Source organism: Anabrus simplex, chromosome 1 (genome assembly GCF_040414725.1).
Source record: "Anabrus simplex isolate iqAnaSimp1 chromosome 1, ASM4041472v1, whole genome shotgun sequence".
In the NCBI taxonomy this organism is placed as follows: Eukaryota; Metazoa; Arthropoda; class Insecta; order Orthoptera; family Tettigoniidae; genus Anabrus; species Anabrus simplex.
In genome coordinates, this window is record NC_090265.1 from 817292866 (window position 1) to 817315358 (window position 22493).

General features: G+C 43.3%; 1 protein-coding gene across 2 annotated transcripts in view; it reads right to left on the reverse strand.

Moving 5' to 3' along the window:
- LOC136857572 (phytanoyl-CoA dioxygenase, peroxisomal) overlaps positions 1-22493 on the reverse strand; it is a 91187-nt gene that overhangs the window by 34941 nt on the left and 33753 nt on the right. For both annotated transcript variants that reach the window (XM_068225243.1, XM_068225242.1), the window contains exon 5: positions 1412-1525. In XM_068225243.1, coding sequence (XP_068081344.1) covers positions 1412-1525 — 114 coding nt within the window. The remainder of the gene's footprint in view (positions 1-1411; positions 1526-22493) is intronic.

Here is a 22493-nt window from a genome sequence, read left to right on the forward strand (position 1 = left end):
CGCCAAGTTGTTTCCAAGGAGTCCCTCGCCTGTCAAATTGCAGTGGGAATCCGTTACTCCCATAGGTCCGAGGCTTGCCTAAAATGTTCTGAGCTCGGTAAATTCATGAAGCAGGATGCTACCCTACTTGCACGTAGTCCAAGTGAGGATATCTCCTCTAACGGGTTATGGACCAGCGGTGAACTGTATAGTCCTAGCCGCCTGAGCACAAGGAGGGCCATGACTCAGAATATGTCCGAGATGCCCACTCCCATTCCATATCAACTGGTATTCCGACTCTCAGGACCACTTACTAGGCCACTCAGCCGTTGCCCATGGTTCACGAACTAGGACGTGACTACAGTCACCCACAAACTGCTAATTAAAAAACTATGTTCCAGGCTTAGGCATTCCTGGCACAATACGTCATGTTACCCATGTTTGTGACATAATAAGACATTTTAACTCACCATTAGGAGGAGATACTCTTATTTTCCTCAGGATTTTGTCTTCAGGAAAGTGGTTGACGCACAAAACTGTGTTGTGAATATTAAATTCTCCCTAGGAATAGCCTTCTTCCATAACCTAACTCTTTCTTCATCAGAAGGCAACACAAATACTGGAGTGTAGTCTCCTCGTTTATGATTGACTTTGCAGCCAGGCACACAGGAACTCTTAGGCATGATGATTTTTCTCACTGATAACCTTTAATTGTATACACATCGTGGTTGACAATAAAACACTGAATGAACTAACACAATTCATTTTATACTACGGATATAATATGACACAAATAAAATACGAAATTAATACACTGAAGAGCGGTCTTATTAACATATAGCCTCACATGAGTACACGCTCACTTTCTTCACTAACTAAGGAATTTTCACTTAATAATGCAGTCGATAACGACTCACTTCATATATATCTGAGTAAACATGCTGCCAACGATAAAAATTTCGATAAAACAGCGAAGAATTCACATGTAACTCAATTAACTCACGTGCTAAACTTCCACCCTAACGATCAGCTGATTGCTTTCCCGCGCTCGCCTGTTCAACATGAAGGCAGTGCTTGTGCCTTGGCATAGCAGATACGGCGAGTTCGTTAATGATTTGAATTACGCGTCCGGAAGTAACAAAGTAACCTCATTTTCTCGAAAATATTATTATTTTTAGTCAATCCGATTGCACCATCGTTCTTAACATAGCAAGGAGAGCATCCCTGATTTTGTTCTCAGTATAGTTCTGATACAGCGTGTGGTATGGTCTAACAAACATTTCTGTTACAGGAACATACACATATTACAAATTTTTTTTTTAAATTCAGAAAAGCTTATTCTATTCAAAGAAGTGAAAAATGAACAGATGAAATTTGATTACTTTTCACGTCCATAAAAATTAGGTACTCATCAAAGGAGTCTTGTTCTTACCTGGTGCAGAGGGTGCCGTGACGTCATTTTTCCGGAGTCAGGTGGCTTGTTGATGAGCATGGAGTTCATCGCCATGATATTAGGTCCAGTGAAGCACTGCACGTAATCCAAGAGCTACAAACAAGAGCATCATTATGTTCTGACCCTTGAATTATATCGAAAATGAAAATCGACCTTCGAATAATAATAATTGTACCGGGCGGTACACCTCTACACCGTTTATTTAAAAGTTGCGCCAGTTGAAACTCCTCTTCTGGAGGAAGGTTGAACTTTATCTACTCTATTAATTCTCTACTTTCTCAGAAGATGTCACCACGTGGAAAATTTTGAGTTTTTGAACTGTGTCACTTTTGATGTGTTTTTGTTTCGCTTGAAGTAAGAAGTGTGAACTTTCTCTTCTAGAGGACACTACTGAAGATCTACAATAGTGCAACCTAGTGCGGAGTCAAAGAACTATTTTGTTAGAGAAAATTTAATTTCAAGAGTTTGTTCTTTGTTAAATTTCTTTCGGTCATGGTTTAAGTTGGCAATATTTACCCCTTCCTTCCCCTTATGTTTAACCTAGCCAATCCCGAATTTATTTAATTAATTTCTGACCAATCTGGTGTATCTTCCCCCAACTTGTATCGGTTGCGGGGTCCTATCCAATAAAGAAGTTGTGGGAGAGTGTTTTCATTCCCCTAACGCCTAGAAACTTCCGCGAGAGTATTTAAACTGCTGATTTTAGGGTCTCTGGGCCACTTCTGTTCCATCTTTCAGTGTATTAAGTACATAGCAGGAGGCGGGAAGCGCCTCTTTCTTCGGCAGCGGTCAACAATAAGGTAATGGCCGATTAATAAATTCTTTCTTTTCTTGCTCAGCAGTTTAACTCTCGGGGCGGGTGCGAAGCGTTCTACCATGTAACCTTTTCCTAAAATGTAACTACTCTTTTCTTCGATTCTCTTGTAAAGCTACATTCTGGGATAGAGAGTGCTAACCCTCTCGAGCTCCCACTCATATTGTTTTGAGGTGAACTTATTTTTCTCAACCTATTCTTCGATAATGTAAAACAAATTGTTCTTTTCTAAGTCACCTCTGTAGTATGGGATTAGCCCTTGCATCAGTGGCCTAAGAGCCAAAGTAGGTCTTAAAAACAACGTGTATTAGGAGTGCAAGTTCGCCTCCTCTCAAATTGTTACCTTAGAGGTCATTTTATTAACCTACTTTTCATTTACTAGACCTCAGTAGGTTGGGTATTTTACCCCTGTGTTTATGTCCGTTAAGGACAACTTGAAGGTGGAGTTTGGTGTGGCTTAAGTTTGAGAGCGGGTGGCTCTTTTTAAATAGAGTGTTGTATGCCTCGAGGAGGCTTTTCAGTTGTAATTTGGAGCAAGGGCTCCGAGGTATGAATGGGGTTTTCTGCCCCTCTGTTGAAACTTGTGTTTGGAGGTAAAACTGGGGTGATTGCCCAAGCTTTGTGTTTTCGGGGCTCGATGCCCAAATCCTGTAAATAATGTGACTATCCTTTGACTGGCTACTTTGTACCTGCAATACTTGTTATTTCTTTGTTTTTGAAAAGAAAATATAACCTTGTTAAATTTTACATTAACTTTGATTCCGTAGTTTGAGACCCGTTCACGCCCGCACCTTCTTTCACCTCTACCTACCACCAAAACACGGTAACAAGTGGTAGCAGAGCGTGGTTGAATGGGTCTCAATTTAGCTCCTTTTGACGGCTAGACATTGTTTTGATCCGAACTCTAACTATTTTCTCAGTTGCTGGAATTTTTTTTTTTGGACCTTTTCAAAATTGTTCTGTCATCATGCCCGGCCCTCGCGATGTTCTCCTTCTTAACTATTTGCGCAAGGAGGAGTTGATCTATGAATTAACTATTAGAAACGTGCAATCTGGAGGCACGGTTGCTATCGACACTAACAAGCTTAGAGAGTCCCTTGATTTGCCCATTTCCATCCCCAATTTGGGAGAGAAAGAAATTGATGACTCTCTTTCCACGATCGTCGAGAATATTTCTGGGCTAGAATCTGTAGTTAGTTTTTTTGATGAAAATGATCCATCTCCTAATCAAATTAAGCGTGTGCAAGGCAGACTATATCACTTTTCAAATAGAGTTAATGATCTGTTGTCTCTAAAGGTGAATGACGTTCAGAAGAAGGAAGCTAATACGCTCCTTGAAACTATTTCTGAATTGTCTAGTAAGGTCACTCAATTGCTAACTGGCGAAGTTCCTCCCAAAACTGATCAACCCGCCACGGTGAACGTAAGTAGTGGTGAAGAGCCTCCTAAGGGAGAAGGCAATAGGATAACCGTTGCTGCTCAAACTATCTCTGCCCCAGTAGACCACCAGTCTGAACGCCATGACCCCTTGAACAATGTACGTGCTGAATTAACTTCCTTGCCATTGAAACCTTTACCTACTATGTCGCCCGGGTTTAGCAGCTTGCCTCATCCATTGGCAATGTTGCTAAGAGGTATCTCTAAGTTTTCTGTCAACACCACCAGTGAAGTTATTTCTTTCTTAAGGTTTTTAGTTGAATTTCAGGATCATGCCCTTGTTTTTTCTCTTTCGCCATGTCAAATTTTGCAAATTATCTATCCTTATGCAATTGGTATTCTTTCTGATAAAATAGTAAGAGCCATAGCTGAACAGTCATCTATCGAAGATTTCCATGCACATCTGCTTGCAAATTTTATTCCTGCCCGCGCGAGGTCATCTCTGATTCAGAAGTACTATTATCGGGTACAGCGCCTGGATGAAAACCTGGCAGACTTCATCCAAGATATTAAATTTTATACTAGGGTGTTTGCCCTCCACTTCCCGGAGGATCAGATCGTGCAAGCTATTGTTGAAGGGATCTCACCACCCTACAGGTCATATTTGTGTTTCGCGGCATGCCCGCAAACTTTCTCGGAACTTGAAGCATTGGCCGTCTCAGCGGAAGGAGTTAGATACGCCGATTCTTTGCGTGTCGCGAAAGAACCCCCGCCTTCCTTTAGTAATACTCGGCCTCCACCTCGTCGATCAGTCACCCCTCGTAAATGTTATGCTTGTGGGTCGCCTGACCATCTGCGCAATAAGTGTCCTCTGATCAAATCTAGTAGGGCAAATAATGGAGCTGGTTCATCACAAGGCTGTTTTAAATGTGGGGCTTTCTCACATATCGCCAAGAATTGTCCCAATTCGAATAGCACCCCCTCCTGCTCAACTTCTGGTGTAACTTCCAACAACAATCAGAAGTGACTAGTGGCTTTGGCTGAGTCAACTAATCCATCTTCCCGAGGCTCAGCCCCTGGTAAGCAGATCGAAAAATCACGGAAATTTCATCCTGCCAATCCGTCCTTTGAATGCCCCAAAGAGTGTCTTAGGATTGCGGCGGATACCCCCGCACCTGTTCCTTTTCTTAAGCTTGAGATAAATAACGAACCTATAACAGCTCTATTAGATTCAGGCAGTGTTTGTTCCATTATTTCGGCTGAATGGTACTCGAAATTGAAATCGGTCTGTAAACTACCTGTCTATGACTCTTCTCCTGTTAAATATGTTTCGGCTAATACATCTCCATTAGAAATTCTAGGTTCCTTACTGGTCAAAATTCGTATTTTTAAGTTTACATGGAAAGTTAAACTGTTTGTGGCTAAGCACTTGTCTTGCCCCATCATACTGGGAGCGGACTTTATTTCTCACACTGGTCTTGTGCTCGATCTTCAGAGTAGGTCTTGCACTTTCAAATTTGCCTCTAATTGTAATATCCCTCTATTAAAGTGTAATTCTGCATCATGTTCTTCTATTTCGCCTACCCAGGATGAGATGTTGTTAGACCTTAGACATCTACCTGAGGAGCAGGCGAATAGTATTCGTAAATTATGTCAGTCATTTCCAGAGGTGTTCACTGATACTCTTGGTGTTACTGATCTTATTGAATACAAAATTGAGGTCACGGATTCGATTCCTGTCCGTTTTCCACCATATAGGCTATCCCCACCTAAAATGAAGGCTCTGAAAGAAATCATCGATCAGATGTTGAAGGATGGTATTATTAGGCCCTCTAAGTCGGCGTATTCATCGCCTATTTTTCTGGTCCCGAAACCCCAAGGAGGCTTCAGGCCTGTCATTGATTACAGGGCTCTCAATCGGAAGGTGGTGTTGCAATCTGTGCCCCTTCCTGACCTTCATTCTTGTTTCTCATGGTTTCGTAAGGCCAAGTTCTTCACCATCTTGGACTTGAATCAGGCCTATAATCAAATTCCCCTTGCCGAAGAGTCTAAACACCTTACAGCGTTTGCCACGGACTGGAATTTATACGAATACAACCGCGTGCCTTTCGGGCTCCCCACGGGGGCAGCTGTGCTCACTAGGCTACTAGATAGGGTCTTCTCCGACATCAAATTTGAGTACTTATATCACTACTTGGATGATGTCGTCGTATTTTCAGAGACTTTTGAAGAACATCTAGATCATCTGCGAGAGGTTCTCGATCGCCTTCGTAAGGCTGGGTTAACTGTTAAGTTGTCCAAGGTTGCCTTTGCTAAGCCCTCTATGTCTTTCCTAGGGCATATTGTGTCTCCTGATGGTGTAGCAGTCGATCATTCTCGAACACAGGCCATCCGTGATTTCAAACCTCCCAAGGACATTAAAGGTATCGCCAGGTTCATTGGTATGGTGAATTTCTTCAGGAAGTTTATTCCTAACTTCGCTAATAGAGCGGCGCCCTTAAACCTTCTTCGTAGGAAAGGCATCAAATTCGAGTGGGGACCTTCTCAACAAGCCGCTTTTGAAGACCTTAAATTAGCTCTTTGTAATGCCCCTGTACTTGCTATGCCTGATTTCTCGAAAAAATTCATCGTCCAAACCGACGCGTCGTCGTCAGCAGTAGCTGCAGTCCTTCTTCAAGAGACTGAACTAGGGAGGCGACCCATCGCCTATGCGTCTAGGACATTGTCGGCTCAAGAAGCCAAGTATTCCATCTACGAACTCGAAGGTTTGGCAGTCTTATTCGCCTTAGAGAAGTTCCGTCTCTATCTGGAACATGTCAAATTCGACCTGGAGACAGATAATCAAGCCTTAAGCTGGGTCTTAGGTAGGCCGCGTCGTACTGGTCGTATAGCCCGTTGGGCCATCCGTATCTCTGCCTTCCAATTCGATGTCCGGCATATCCGAGGCACCGAAAATGTTGTTGCTGATGGACTCAGCCGTATGTTTTCAAACGAGGTCGAGACCCACGAACCGGTCGACAGTTCATCACCTCCCGAGTCCAGGCTGTCTGATGTTAGTGCCATCTTAACAGATGCTCCCATGCTCTTTAGAGATATCGAGAAATACCAAAGTGAAGATCCTACGCTGGCTCCGATAATGGAAACCCTTTCTTCTGGGGAACACGTTGTCCCTTATGTTCTGAGGAATGGCGTTTTATGTTGCCCTTCGAGGCATGACAAGATGATGAAGGTTGTTGTTCCAGCGGTTCTTGTACCTATGATCTTCAAGTATTATCATGAGACCCCATTAGGAGGGCATCTTGGTATCTTTAAAACTCGTGAAAAGATTCGTGAAATGTTCATCTGGAAAGGTATGGACGGTGAAATCCGTGAACTAGTAAAGGCTTGTAAATCATGTTTGCTGAGTAAACCCACCATGTCCACCAAGGTAGGCCTTTTGTCTTCGCATCAAGCGTCGCGCCCCATGGAACGCCTGTATATTGAATATGTAGGACCCTTCCCCCAGTCAAAGGGTAATGCCAACAAGTTCATCTTTGTGTGTGTAGATGGTTTTACCAGATTTTCTTGGTTATTTCCGACTAAGCTGGCTACCGCTCAGTCAACCATTACTTGCCTAAATTCTATTTTTGCTTCTTTTGGTCCGTGCCAATACATTGTATCTGATAATGCTAAGGCGTTCACATCAAATCTTTTTCGTAAATTCTGTTTTGACTTGTCCATCTCTCATGTAACCACTTCTGCTTATTACCCTCAACCATCTCTGGCTGAACGGGTTAACCGCAATCTCAGGTCCGCACTTATTGCCTATCATCATGAAGATCATTCTAGGTGGGACACGTCCCTGCATTGGTTAGCTTTTGCTTTGAATTCGGCGGTTCATGAATCACACAAATTTACTCCAGCTTCTTTGATGTTCAAGTTCGTTCCCAACACGCCGCTCTCGAACCTCTGGTCTCTGAGTGACATTCTGCCGGAGACAATAGATCCGGACAACATTAAAGATCTTTGGAAGAAGGCTAAAGCCAATCTTAAGGTATCTCATGAAAAGGTTAGGGAAAGGTATGATCGTGGACGGAGACCCACCCCTTTGAAGGTAGGTGACCAAGTTATGGTCAAAAATTTTGTTCCCGCGGGCAAGCTTGCCCCCAGATTTCATGGGCCTTGTGTCATTCTCGATTTTCTTACGCCGGTTACCTTATTGTTAAGTAATCCAGCCACCGAGAGGATATTTAGGGTTCACCTGTCCCAGGTGAAACCGGTGTAATTTCTATGTTAACTTGCTTCATATTATTTTGAAAGGAATATCAAGGTTATATATTTTTTGAGTTTTCACTTTTAAGGCATTCTGCTCCTTCTATTTTATTTTATATGTAAGCATTTCTTGTAAACCTCCCCCGATTGTTAAGCTGCCATCCTGTCCTTGTCACGGCCATTACCACGCTCCCGTCTCCTGCTCCACTAAATACAGTGGCTGGCTTAGATGAAATGCCATGGATATCGCCACGCCGCTGGCCCCTCAATCTACATGCCTGTGCCCTCAAAAGAAACATGATGGTCCAACACAATTCTGCCGCCGAGCTTTTATGTTTCAGTGCCCCCGCAGCCGCGCAGCGCCGTGCAGCAACTGGGGAGGGGGATGGGCCCCCTCCTCTCCAGCGAGGACGACATGTGCACGGCGAGCCGGAGCTCTCCTCCCGGCCAAGGCTGATGTGCGGCGCACGACCTGCTACTGGCCCGCAGCCTGTATATGTTCACCGCGGGCGCGGCGTATTTCAACACCTCTGCTCCCCTCATAGTGCGGGCGAGCGGTATCTCAGGGTACTTGAGGGGTCCGAGCGGCCTCCTTTGGACGCAAGCTGCAACGGCCGGTCTGGCCATCCAACTTAATCTACATCAACTACATGGACAGTCACCATAAGCAATAATTACACTTGGGAATTCAACAACAATATTGGGTGGACATTGCAAAATTTTCTTCACTTTTAAGTATTAAAAGTTTATCTTCAGAAATTCAAATTCTACAGACATAAAGACTTTCATTCACCGGCAACAACAACATTTTGAAACTGAATTAAGAAATCTTGTAAATGCTCCTGCTATCTATCTTCATATCAACATCATTACTTGGACTTTGTTTCAAACTGATCTCCTGCGTCACCCCTGGAGGAACTTTTGGGGGGGGAGGTCTGTACCGGGCGGTACACCTCTACACCGTTTATTTAAAAGTTGCGCCAGTTGAAACTCCTCTTCTGGAGGAAGGTTGAACTTTATCTACTCTATTAATTCTCTACTTTCTCAGAAGATGTCACCACGTGGAAAATTTTGAGTTTTTGAACTGTGTCACTTTTGATGTGTTTTTGTTTCGCTTGAAGTAAGAAGTGTGAACTTTCTCTTCTAGAGGACACTACTGAAGATCTACAATAGTGCAACCTAGTGCGGAGTCAAAGAACTATTTTGTTAGAGAAAATTTAATTTCAAGAGTTTGTTCTTTGTTAAATTTCTTTCGGTCATGGTTTAAGTTGGCAATATTTACCCCTTCCTTCCCCTTATGTTTAACCTAGCCAATCCCGAATTTATTTAATTAATTTCTGACCAATCTGGTGTATCTTCCCCCAACTTGTATCGGTTGCGGGGTCCTATCCAATAAAGAAGTTGTGGGAGAGTGTTTTCATTCCCCTAACGCCTAGAAACTTCCGCGAGAGTATTTAAACTGCTGATTTTAGGGTCTCTGGGCCACTTCTGTTCCATCTTTCAGTGTATTAAGTACATAGCAGGAGGCGGGAAGCGCCTCTTTCTTCGGCAGCGGTCAACAATAAGGTAATGGCCGATTAATAAATTCTTTCTTTTCTTGCTCAGCAGTTTAACTCTCGGGGCGGGTGCGAAGCGTTCTACCATGTAACCTTTTCCTAAAATGTAACTACTCTTTTCTTCGATTCTCTTGTAAAGCTACATTCTGGGATAGAGAGTGCTAACCCTCTCGAGCTCCCACTCATATTGTTTTGAGGTGAACTTATTTTTCTCAACCTATTCTTCGATAATGTAAAACAAATTGTTCTTTTCTAAGTCACCTCTGTAGTATGGGATTAGCCCTTGCATCAGTGGCCTAAGAGCCAAAGTAGGTCTTAAAAACAACGTGTATTAGGAGTGCAAGTTCGCCTCCTCTCAAATTGTTACCTTAGAGGTCATTTTATTAACCTTCTTTTCATTTACTAGACCTCAGTAGGTTGGGTATTTTACCCCTGTGTTTATGTCCGTTAAGGACAACTTGAAGGTGGAGTTTGGTGTGGCTTAAGTTTGAGAGCGGGTGGCTCTTTTTAAATAGAGTGTTGTATGCCTCGAGGAGGCTTTTCAGTTGTAATTTGGAGCAAGGGCTCCGAGGTATGAATGGGGTTTTCTGCCCCTCTGTTGAAACTTGTGTTTGGAGGTAAAACTGGGGTGATTGCCCAAGCTTTGTGTTTTCGGGGCTCGATGCCCAAATCCTGTAAATAATGTGACTATCCTTTGACTGGCTACTTTGTACCTGCAATACTTGTTATTTCTTTGTTTTTGAAAAGAAAATATAACCTTGTTAAATTTTACATTAACTTTGATTCCGTAGTTTGAGACCCGTTCACGCCCGCACCTTCTTTCACCTCTACCTACCACCAAAACACGGTAACAATAATAATAATAATAATAATAATAATAATAATAATAATAATAATAATAATAATAATAATAATAATAATGATAATATTAATAATGTGGTGGGTTAGCCGACATGCTGATTGCAGAGTGGGAGAACCGAGACGTTCTGGCACCACCCGGTAGCCATCAACGTCACACCACTGCACATTTACAGCAGTAAGGAGGAGCTGGCAGTGGGGCATGCTGGTCTGGCTCTAACTTGACGAGAAGGCCCTTGATCACTAGCCCAGAATATTCACTATCCAGAGAACTCTGGCCACCTCTCACTTTCGGGACCCATCTCGGCTGCTAGGCCCGGCCCATATAAGGCTGACAGGCAGCCAGTCAGAATGAATGCTGTAGTGAAGAAGACTGCCGTGGAATACGGAAGGAGAGTGAGTGAGTGAGTGAGTGTACTGCCGTGGAGTACTGAGTACTGTGAGTGCACAACGGAGAGGAGTACTGTGTGTGTACTGCCGTAGGGTATTGAGTACTGTGAGTGTACAACGGAGGAGAGTACTCTCTCTCTCTCTCTCTGTGTGTGTGTGTGTGTGTGTGTTGCCATGAAGTACATTGGTGCGGAGTACTGTGTGTGAAGCGATTCAAAGAAAAGCCAAAGTTGAAAACAGGCAAGAAGTGGACTGATGACAGAAAGGAGGCTCACAGAAAGCGAATGCGGGAATGCTGGGGTAGAATTAAAGTTCAAAGATGTAAACGGTTGAAATAACATGGTCCACAGCCGGCCGAAACGAAGCAGAATAATAAGAAGAAATGGAAAAAGATACATATAGCCTTAAAAACACAAAACATAAGGTAAAGATTCAATCATTGCATAACTGCTTAAATGCGTAGGAGAATATTTATTGCAATAGTTCGAGAGCCTCTTTTAACAAAGATCCCAGACGAACAGGTGGCGATAATCTACCCTTTTTAATATTTTGTTGTTGTATAGCATCATAGTCCGCCTCAGTGGTGTAGTGGTTAGTGTGATTAGCTGCAACCCCCGGAGGTCCGGGTTCGATTCCCGGCTCTGCCACGAAATTTGAAAAGTGGTACGATTGCTGGAACGGGGTCCACTCAGCCTCGGGAGGTCAACTGAGTGGAGATGGGTTCGATTCCCACCTCAGCCATCCTGAAAGTGGTTTTCCGTGGTTTCCCACTTCTCCTCCAGGCAAATGCCGGGATGGTACCTAACTTAAGGCCACGGCCGCTCCCTTCACTCTTCCTTGTCTATACCTTCCAATCTTCCCATCCCCCCGCAAGGCCCCTGTTCAGCATAGCAGGTGAGGCCGCTTGGGCGAGGTACTGGTAATTCTGCCCACTTGTATCCACCGACCCAGAGTCTGAAGCTCCAGGACACTGCTCTTGAGGCGGTAGAGGTGGGATCCCTCGCTGAGTCCGAGGGAAAAGCCAACCCTGGAGGGTAAGCAGATTAAGAAAGTAAAAAATAGCATCATACGCTAAATAATAATAATCTATCTTGTACACAAGAAAGGGAACTAAACGAACGTCCTTAACTACAGAAACACACATTTATACAGGCAACGTAAAATATACCATCCAATCGTAGAATAAATTACATAGATAAACAGCTGTGTGAGTACTAAGTAGAAAGGGCAATCATGTGCGGTACAGATCTTCATACCTACATCAAGAGTTTATCAAAGTCCAGACACTATCGACGGATAGGAATGTGATCATGACTTTTGTGGACTTTCAATAGACGACAACTCTAATACGACAGACAGACAGACAGGTCCCTGTTCAGCATAGCAGGTGAGGCCGCCTGGGCGAGGTACTGGTCATTCTCGCCAGTTGTATCCCCCGACCCAATGTCTGAAGCTCCAGGACACTGCCCTTGAGGCGGTAGAGGTAAGATCCCCCGCTAAGTCCGAGGGAAAAGCCAACCCTGGACGATAAACAGATTAAGAACGGACCAATAAAATCTGCCGGCTTCGAATCAAACTCAGGGGGTTTGCAACTCCCTAGCGGTCAGCGCGGCGCAGTATACTTCAGTAGGTCCAGCCCCGCGGTGTAGGGGATAACGCGTCCGCCTGTCACCCGGCGGCCTCGGGTTCGATTCCCGGCCGTGTCAGGGGTTTAAAATTGTAGTTATTAATATCCCTGGCCTGGGGACTGGGTGTTTGTGACGTCTTTAATCTTCCTTTCCTCACACACAACATTCCACGCTACCGCCATTCCAATTACACGCAGGTTCATACAATATGGTGCCAGTAGGGGCAAAAGATCCACATGGGTCGACGCCCCGAACAAATATCACCCACAATATTATCAACATCTTGCTTCGATGAAAAACAGGAGGGCGAATTCTCAATTCAACTGAGGCAAGAATAACTGTGCCAGGCTGCGTGGCTCAGACGGTTGAGGCGCTGGCCTTCCGGTGGTAGTTGAATGTGCTCAAATACGTCAGTCTTTTGTCAGTAGACTTACTGGCATGTAAAAGACCTCCTGTGGACTAAATTCCGGCACCTCGGCGTCTCCGAAAATCGTAAAAATGTAGTTAGCCGGAGGTAAAGCCTATAACATTATTATTAAGAGTAACTGTAGTTACAATGTATAATTAGCCTCTTATTTCCTGTGTTGTAACTGCCAGATGTATTTCAGTTTTAGTAGGAATGTAGCCCATTACTTAACGATAATAGAGTTTCTTGTTATTTCCGTAAGCTCCTTATATAAAAATTAAACACTGAAAACTTTGTTTTAACACCCAGCTTCAGATACCACCAGCCGCCACTGCCTAACTCCTCTCAATCAATCAATCAATCAATCAATCAATCAATCAATCAATCAATCAATCAATCAATCAATCAATCAATCAATCAATCAATCAATCAATCAATCAATCAATCAATCAATCAATCAATCAATCAATCATTACTGATCTGCATTTAGGGCAGTCGCTCAGGTGGCCGATTCTCTATCTATTGTTTTCCTAGCCTTTTCTTGAATAATTTCAAAGAAATTGGAAATTTATTGAACATCTCCCTTGGTAAGTTATTCCAATCCCTAACTTCCCTTCCAATAAACGAATATTTGCCCCAATTTGTCCTCTTGAAATCCAACTTTATCTTCATATTGTGATCATTCCTACTTTTAAAGACACCACTACTAATGTCATTCCGCGCCATCTGTCCACTGGCAGTTTGGAGCATACCACTTAGTCGAGCAGCTCGTCCCCTTTCTCCCAAGTCTTCCTAGCCCAAATTTTGCAACATTTTTGTAACGCTACTCTTTTCTCAGAAATCAGCCGGAACAATTCGAGCTGCTTTCCTTTGGATCTTCTCCAGTTCTCGTATCATGTAATCCTGGTGAGGTTCCCATGCACTAGAATCATCCTCTAACTGGGGTCTTACCTAGGATTTCCATACCTAGCTGGGACCTCGTCGGAACACTGTGAGATGTGGTTGTAGCAATGAAGTTAAAAAAATAGTTCATACCATTACTTTTTATTTAGAACACAATTACATCGAACTTGTTGCGGCAGAATTAGTTGACACACAATATTTTTCGGAAGATTTCACCTTTTTTCAGCAAGTCTTTTTTTCCCTTTTACGTATTGATAAACCTCCATGCAAGTCAGCTTGTAGTTAAACTGGCACTGTAAGATTGGCTCCACAGTCCCCGGCAGCAGTCGATTTCTTTCATCAGTCCACTGGGCCGACATCAACGAAAATACTCTTTCCACAGTGGCGTTGTGTGCGGGGATAGAAAACAAATACTTGCGTAATTTTAGCAGTTGGAGTTTTCGTTCATGAATTTCGGTTTCCATAAGTAAGTAAATCCACATTTCTTCCACGGAGTGTTTAGACTTCCATTCTTCCGAGTCACGCTTAGTTTCTGAAAAGCTCTTCAGATGCATATATTTGCTGAAAACATTTGTCACCTGAAATCTTCACACAATTTCCAGTCATGTATTTAATAGTGTTTTCAATCATCATCCAATCTGGGGTTTCAGATAACGTCATCATTCAAGTGAAAATGAAAACCTACAACCTGTTTTCCAGTCAGTGACCGGGTCAGGGATGTAATGAATAAATCATATATAGGCTGTTATTACGATGGGGTCGCCACTCCCAAAGTGATGTATTAATGAATGATAGATGCTACGAAATGAGAATTTATTATTTCAATTATCGAGACTTTATTTTTCTCCACGCTATTTATATTTTTTCAAACTGAGCCAAGTTTGAGTGCAGAAAAATGAAATAAATTTCACTGATCGGATTACTGAAAAGAACTTAAATTATTTTAGGTGTTCTCTCTTCGGCGTCAAAAAATTGAATGAAAGATGACAGGGAAAACCGGAGTACCCGGAGAAAAACCTGTCCCGCCTCCGCTTTGTCCAGCACAAATCTCACATGGAATGACCGGGATTTGAACCACGGTATCCAGCGGTGAGAGGCCGACGCGCTGCCATCTGAGCCACGGAGGCTTACTCATTCAATCAAGTACCGGATATTTATTAAAAGAAATAGCTATTTTCTCTAAGTAATCAAATATTATGGTATTGAAAACCATTGTCTCTTCCTCATATTTCGAAATCAAATTAATTATTTCTTGGTTAGGGTTCTCATTCTTTGATTTGTTCACATTCATCTTGGTTTGCATGCCAATAAAATTGGTAGTCTTCCATTCATTCAGACATTTTTGAGTGTCGATTAATATACAGTATTTATTATTTCGGTCCGCCTCTGTGGTGTAGTGGTTAGTGTGATTAGCTGCCACCCCCGGAGGCCCGGGTTCGATTCCCGGCTCTGCCACGAAATTTTTGAAAAGTGGCATGAGGGCTGGAACGGGGTCCACTCAGCCTCGGGAGGTCAACTGAGTAGAGGAGGGTTCGATTCCCACCTCAGCCATCCTGGAAGTGGTTTTCCGTGGTTTCCCACTTCTCCTCCAGGCAAATGCCGGGATGGTACCTAACATAAGGCCACGGCCGCTTCCTTCCCTCTTCCTTGCCTATCCCTTCCAATCTTCCCATCCCTCCACAAGGCCCCTGTTCAGCATAGCAGGTGAGGCCGCCTGGGCGAGGTACTGGTCATTCTCCCCAGTTGTATCCCCGACCAAGAGTCTGAAGCTCCAGGACACTGCCCTTGAGGCGGTAGAGGTGGGATCCCTCGCTGTGTCCGAGGGAAAAGCCGACCCTGGAGTGTAAACAGATGATGATGATGATTTATTATTTCAATTATCGAGACTTTATTTTTCTCCACGCTATTTATATTTTTTCAAACTGAGCCAAGTTTGAGTGCAGAAAAATGAAATAAATTTCACTGATCGGATTACTGAAAAAAACTTAAATTATTTTAGGTGTTCTCTCTTCGGCGTCAAAAAATTGTTTTAATGGAATCCAAAGCTTAAGAATTCTCTCAACTGCGTTAATTAACGACAGCCATCTTGTTTTTGAGTGAGATAGAAGAGTCTGACGATTGACATCAACGTATAGGCAGAACTCTTTCAGCCTCTCAGTCCTTACCGCGTATATTGAAAAATAATGAAATGTTTTCATGACGATTATTTCAATGTCGACAGTTAAGACTCCATCAGCGCTTGATATAGTATTGTGGAATATGGGCGGGGCATTCTACAGTTCTTCTTTAATTTGGTGAAATACATTCCGCTGGCCGCGTCGATGAAGCCGTCCGAAGTTTGTATTGGTATTGTCTCCACAAAAAGCTATTAATTTATCTAATGGAATTTGCAGTTGTCTTAAAGTGTCTAGACAAAACTTTACAATTGTCTTCGATGTTTCGTCAATCACTGAATCAAACTTCAACAGCTTCTGTAGGATTCCCACAGTTTCAGTAAGGTATTGAACAACTAAAGGTAATGATGGACGAATGATACGGAAGTTCGAGCAGGCTCGAGTCGGCCCGATACGCTCCGCAGGCCCGATGCCGTATCGAACCTGTTCGAACTGTCAGGCGACCCCACACATCGACTATGCGGAGCGCGGACGGACCAGTCGTCGTATTGGACTACTATACTAGGTATGTATGTTCAGTCCGTCAGCGATTCCGCTGGTGGGATCCTCAACAGCTCTGCCATCGGCTGTCATAGATGGCCTAGGCATCACTGAGGAGGAGTACTAGGGAAATGAGGAGTGAGATAGTTTCCCGTTGCTTTCCTCACCGAGCCAGAGTTGCTATTATATCAGTCTGCCAAGCCCACTGAAATGCATACACCAACCGACCCTATGAGCAACATATTCACACCATTCATAGCAGGGACTGGCTGCATAAGGATTGGCATTACTAGCATCGCTCATACCTCAGTCACTTTCATATTGTCAAAGCCAAGGATAAGACAGAGACAGATCAATGAAAGTAACAAAATTGGTCTAGCCCATACCAGAAGACACAGTGCACTGTAAACACTAGGTCCTGCCAGCAAAGGCATTACTACTAGGTACACTCAGTATATTTATGTGTGTGGGGTGGTGAACACAACGTTCTCTGTGGACGTAAAGAGCATTTGTTTAAGTCTTTCTGGCAGTACGAACAACTGATTGGTAAAAGCAATTTTATGGTAAACTATTTATTTCGTTAATATGTACCTTTGCCTTTTACATTTCGTCCGCTCTTCAGAAATGCGTTTCTGGATAACTTTGCCGTGTTTTGTAAGCTTAATGTTGTTAATCATTATTTTCAAGTACGGATAGTTAACACGTTTTTCGTATGCTACGAGTTATTATTTTCTCATTAATAATTACTAATACATTATTATAATAGACGAATTTGTTATTACTTCAGTCAGAGCAGACAATGGCCGGTAGAAAAAGGTCATGGACTTGGAACTACTTTGAAGAGCTTCCAGACAAACGAGTAAAATGCACACGATGTGATAAAATATTTAAAAAACGATAGTAAAAATACATCGACGATGATAAGACATTTAAAAATTCATAATCTTTGCCCTCCGTCGAATGACACGATTCCAAACGAGGGGGAGACACCTCCACATAAAACGACGTCGACATATGCAGGTAAAATATCCTTAATAGGGTCCGTTTTGTTTTTCATGAATAGCGCAGTGGACGGGCGCTCGCATTCGACTGGTGAAAGGCTCAGAATGTCCGCCTGGACAGGGTCTACAAAGTTACTCTACTGTTGAGGTATACCGTTTATAGCAATTTTACGTGCATAAGCATTATGTTATGAAACCATCAATTTATTCATTGATTGGCAATTAGTCCACCTCTGTGGTGTAGTGGTTAGTGTGATTAGCTGCCACCCCCGGAGGCCCGGGTTCGATTCCCGGCTCTGCCACGAAATTTGAAAAGTGGTACGAGGGCTGGAACGGGGTCCACTGAGCCTCTGGAGGTCAACTAAATAGAGGTGGGTTCGATTCCCACCTCAGTCATCCTCAAAGTGGTTTTCCGTGGTTTCCCACTTTTCCTCCAGGCTATTGCCGGGATAGTACCTAACTTAAGGCCCGGGCCGATTCCTTCCCTCTTCCTTGTCTATCTCTTCCAATCTTCCCATCCTCACGCAGGGTCCCTGTTCAGTATAGCAGGTGAGGCCGCCTGGGCGAGGTACTGGTCATCCTCCCCAGTTGTATCCCCAACCCAGAGTCTGAAGCTCCAGGACACTGCCCTTGAGGCGGTGGAGGTGCGATCCCTCGCTGAGTCCGAGGGAAAAACAGACCCTGGAGGGTAAACAGATTAAGACGAAAAAGAAGAACAAGATGGGCAATTAAAGAAAACGATGCCGAAAACCGAAAAAGTAGTTAGTGGGTCGTAAAGCCAATAACATTATTATTAAAGAAACGAACAATGGAGTTCTTTACTTCTACGGCCATAGCCCCAAACAGGAAATAAACACCCCTTACATCCTCGCTTTAAAGCGCTGGGGATATCGGACTGGAAAAACATTAAGGCCAAGAAAGAATATAAATTTGATTGGCTTTACGTCCCACTAACAACTTGTACGGTTTTCGGAGTCGCCAAGGTGCCGGAAGTTAGTCCCGCAGGAGTTATTTTGCATGCCATTAAATCTACCGACACGAGGCTGACGTATTTGAGTACCTTCAAATACCACCGGACTGAGCCAGGATAGAACCTGCGAAGTTGGGGTCAAAAGGCCAGCGTCTCAACCGTCTGAGCCACTCAGCCCGGCACCAAGAAAGACATCAAGAAAGAGAAGGAATGAACCTGTCCCCCAAAGCAGGGCAAGAACGCTGCAAACCCACTCGGGCCCAGGATATGTCACTCCCCTACGCACAAGACATGAGTCCCTGTTGTCCCTGTTAGTCAAATTTTACGGCAGACAGACAATACCGTGAGTCTATTCTAACCCTTACTTACAGAGGTTGTATTTAACCGCAGCGCTATACTCAGCCTTTCACCATCTAATGGCGAGCGACTGCCACTGGAATGTCGTTGTGGATCATTTGAATTGCGACTATAGTGTACCACAAAATACTTTAGTTAAGAAATATCAAGGAAGTCGAATGAAAAGACGAAGCACATTCTAGTGCACTATTTATCCCTTTCTTAATAATGTTCCTTTTATTTCAGAAACTTCTCCGAGGCAAAGGGAACTGGATAAAGCATTCGTTGGTATGATAACGAAAGATCATAAGCCCTTCTCGATAGTTGAGGATACCGGTTGTTGAGAGTTTGTTCTTCTATTGGATCCGCTGTATAATATTTCAACGAGGAAGAGGCTGCGTCAAATGACTGAGGAAGCTTACGACCGCAGAAGGAAATAAATTGAGACGGAGATAGCTACCATCGACCACGTATCGCTAACTGCGCACATGTGGACATCTTCGAACACTGAGGCATATTTAGCCATAACATGCCATTTCATAGACAGTACATGGACCTTACGCAGTTTGTCACTTACAACTTCACGGTTTAGAGAGGCGCACACTTCGTCTCTAATTACAACCTCATTTGTTGAAACAATGAATGAATGGCAGTTAAATTGCAAGGTCACGAATATCGTAACGGACAATGCTGCGAACATGAAGGCTGCTGTCAGAAGCATTACGAACGTTCAGCACTTGCCCTGTTTCGCACATACTCTGAATCTTATAGTAAAGCAAGCAATGTCAGCAGTTCCCGAAATAGAGAAGATCAGGGAGAAGTGTCGCCGCATCGTTGGCTTTTTCAAATCCAGTTGTTCGGCGAAAGATAAACTTGAAGCTGTTCAGCAGCAGCTAGATAAACCACGCCATAAACTGATTCAGGAAGTGGAGACGCGATGGAACAGCACGTTTGCAATGTTTTCGCGACCTTATGAGCAGAAACAATGTCTTGCTGCGACCTTATCCTGTTTTGCACACGCACCGGAAGGTTTGAATCCAGACGAATGGGAAATAGTGTCACGTGTGTTTTCATTACTGTCAGCGTTTGAAACTCTCACACGCAAAATATCATCGGAAAAACAAGTTTCCCTTTCAAAGGTTATTCCGATGAGTAAAGCACTACACACTGCATTCCACCATCCTCAGAGCAGCGAATCTTGTGACCCTGTTGAAAAGTTGGAAGATAATCTTCTTCAACAGATCCAAACCGAAACATGCTAAGATGGCATGTTCATTAAATTGATGTTTTCTATATTGCAAAGAACTTGTGTCAGCCCCACCTCAATTGACTTATGTATTTCCATGATTATACCCTAGAGGGCAGCTCCCTCGGTCGTGTGCACGTAGGATCGTTCTTTCGGCGAGACTTTTGTCTTATCTCTTTGGAGTGAATCTTTGCATTGTTATGAGTGCTGAATATAAAGATGGAGCCATCGCAGATTGGAGCGGCGTTCTTATGTTATAAATGTGTTTATAACAGATTCAAACATGACCCATACTACCTTGCTTCTCATTATTTAAATTACTGATATGGCAGGTACGTTAATCTTTATTTTAACCATGCCTTACGGTGTTTGTAAGACATTCTTCACTATCATGCATAGCTGATTGATATGCGTCCTTGTACTCAGAGCGAGAATGGGTTGTGTGTCCGGTGTTGACGTGATAGCGATGTGTTCGTGGCTGGGTCTCTGATTGATTTATTTTGGTGCACTGCATTGTAAAATACTTTGCCATCGTATGAATGAATGCCCTGCGTCTCGGCTCGGAAATCCATTTCGGGTCGTACGGAGTGCATAAGTGATGGGTTTATGCGTGACCTTTAGGTCACTAGTATGTTGCTGCTAATTGCCTGAGCCGTGCACGCTATCCGTAACATGCGTGAGACCTCATATTTGTGATCAGGTGAGTCACACTATACGAGTTTGTGTTCAACTTAATTACAGGTGCAACTGCTCGTGTCATTTGCCGATGCTGGCAGTGTGTATGTGTTTGTTTGCGTGTGTGGGCGCGTGAAAGGAGAGTAAGAATGACGTATCGGTCAGTTTATTAAATATTTTAATCTTTTCTGCACCTCATGCTTGTCGTGGGTACGGCTATTCTTGTTTTGCCTTGGTGTCCGTCCTCCTCGTTTGTTGACCTGGAGGCCACCATGTTGTTTACTTTCATTCGGGCTATGGGCATGCCTGCGCTTCTCTTTGGTTTTTGAATTTTAATTCTATGGTTCAGAGATGCTGCTCTCTGTGCTAAGATGTGACCTTGCGTGTTTGTTTATGTTTCTCTGGGTTTACTGTTAACTATTCTTTATCTGCTCCTCGCTGCGGGGGAATTATGATGTGTAGTAATTGTTGAGACGATGTGAAATAATAATAGACGCGTGGGCTTGGAATTTCATTATGCTCGCTGAAAGAATGATTGAATTAATCCGTGTGGATTGTAATTGCATCACGGCATTATGGAGCGAGACTGCAGTTGAAAAGCTGAGAGCGTTATATTAATAATTTCAGCCTGGTGATTTAAAAGGAAAAGATGTGGTCACACATCAATGATATGATTTCCAGTTGGATGAGTGTTGAACATGTATTACAACCGTTCAATGGCATGTGAATCAGCTGCTGTGCCATTTAAGGTTATGCTAAGATCAACCGGATTTTACTAGGAAAATACGTCCAGTTTATACGTCCAACCACGTATAAAATAAAAAAACCCGAGACAACTCGCACATTACTATAGAATATTATGGAATGAAGTAGGAAAATCTAGCTCAGAACCCCGTGGTATATTAAGGATTGGGTTAAGAATAGTTGAAATACAAATAGAGACCAGTAAGGAGAAATTGTGTCAACAGCTGTGAAAAGGAAATGTCATACATAACATTTAGTCCGGGAAACGTCACAGCGGAGGCCATGGAATAACTTAAAGCAATGCAAGGTCAACCATCAAGAAGGCGTGTGCGAACTGACGTATCATATGTGTTGTTGTTGTTGTTGTTGTTCGAGCCATCAGTCCATAGACTGGTTTGATGCAGCCCTCTATGCCATCCTATCCTGTGCTAACCTTTTCATTTCTACGTAACTACTGCATCCTACATCTGCTCTAATCTGCTTGTCATATTCATACCCTGGTCTACCCCTACCGTTCTTACCACCTACACTTCCTTCAAAAACCAACTGCACAAGTCCTGGGTGTCTGAAGATGTGTCCTATCATTCTATCTCTTCTTCTTGTCAAATTTTGCCAAATTGATCTCCTCTCGCCTATTCGATTCAGTATCTCTTCATTCGTGATTCGATCTATCCATCTCACCTTCAGCATTCTTCTGTAACACCACATTTCAAAAGCTTCTATTCTCTTTCTTTCCGAGCTCGATAGCTGCAGTCGCTTAAGTGCGGCCAGTATCCAGTAATCGGGAGATAGTGGGTTCGAGCCCCACTGTCGGCAGCCCTGAAGATGGTTTTCCGTGGTTTCCCATTTTCACACCAGGCAAATGCCGGGGCTGTACCTTAATTAAGACCACGGCCGCTTCCTTCCAATTCCTAGGCCTTCCCTATCCCATCGTCGCCGTAAGACATATCTGTGTCGGTGCGACGTAAAGCAAATAGCAAAAAAAAAAGTTATCGTCCATGTTTCACTTCCATACAATGCCACGCTCCACACGAAAGTCTTCAAAAACATATTTCTAATTCCTATATCAATGTTTGAAGTGAGCAAATTTCTTTTCTTAAGAAAGCTCTTCCTTGCTTGTGCTAGTCTGCATTTTATGTCCTCCTTACTTCCGCCATCGTTAGTTATTTTACTACCCAAGTAACAATATTCATCTACTTCCTTTAAGACTTCATTTCCTAATCTAATATTTCCTGCATCACCTGCCTTCGTT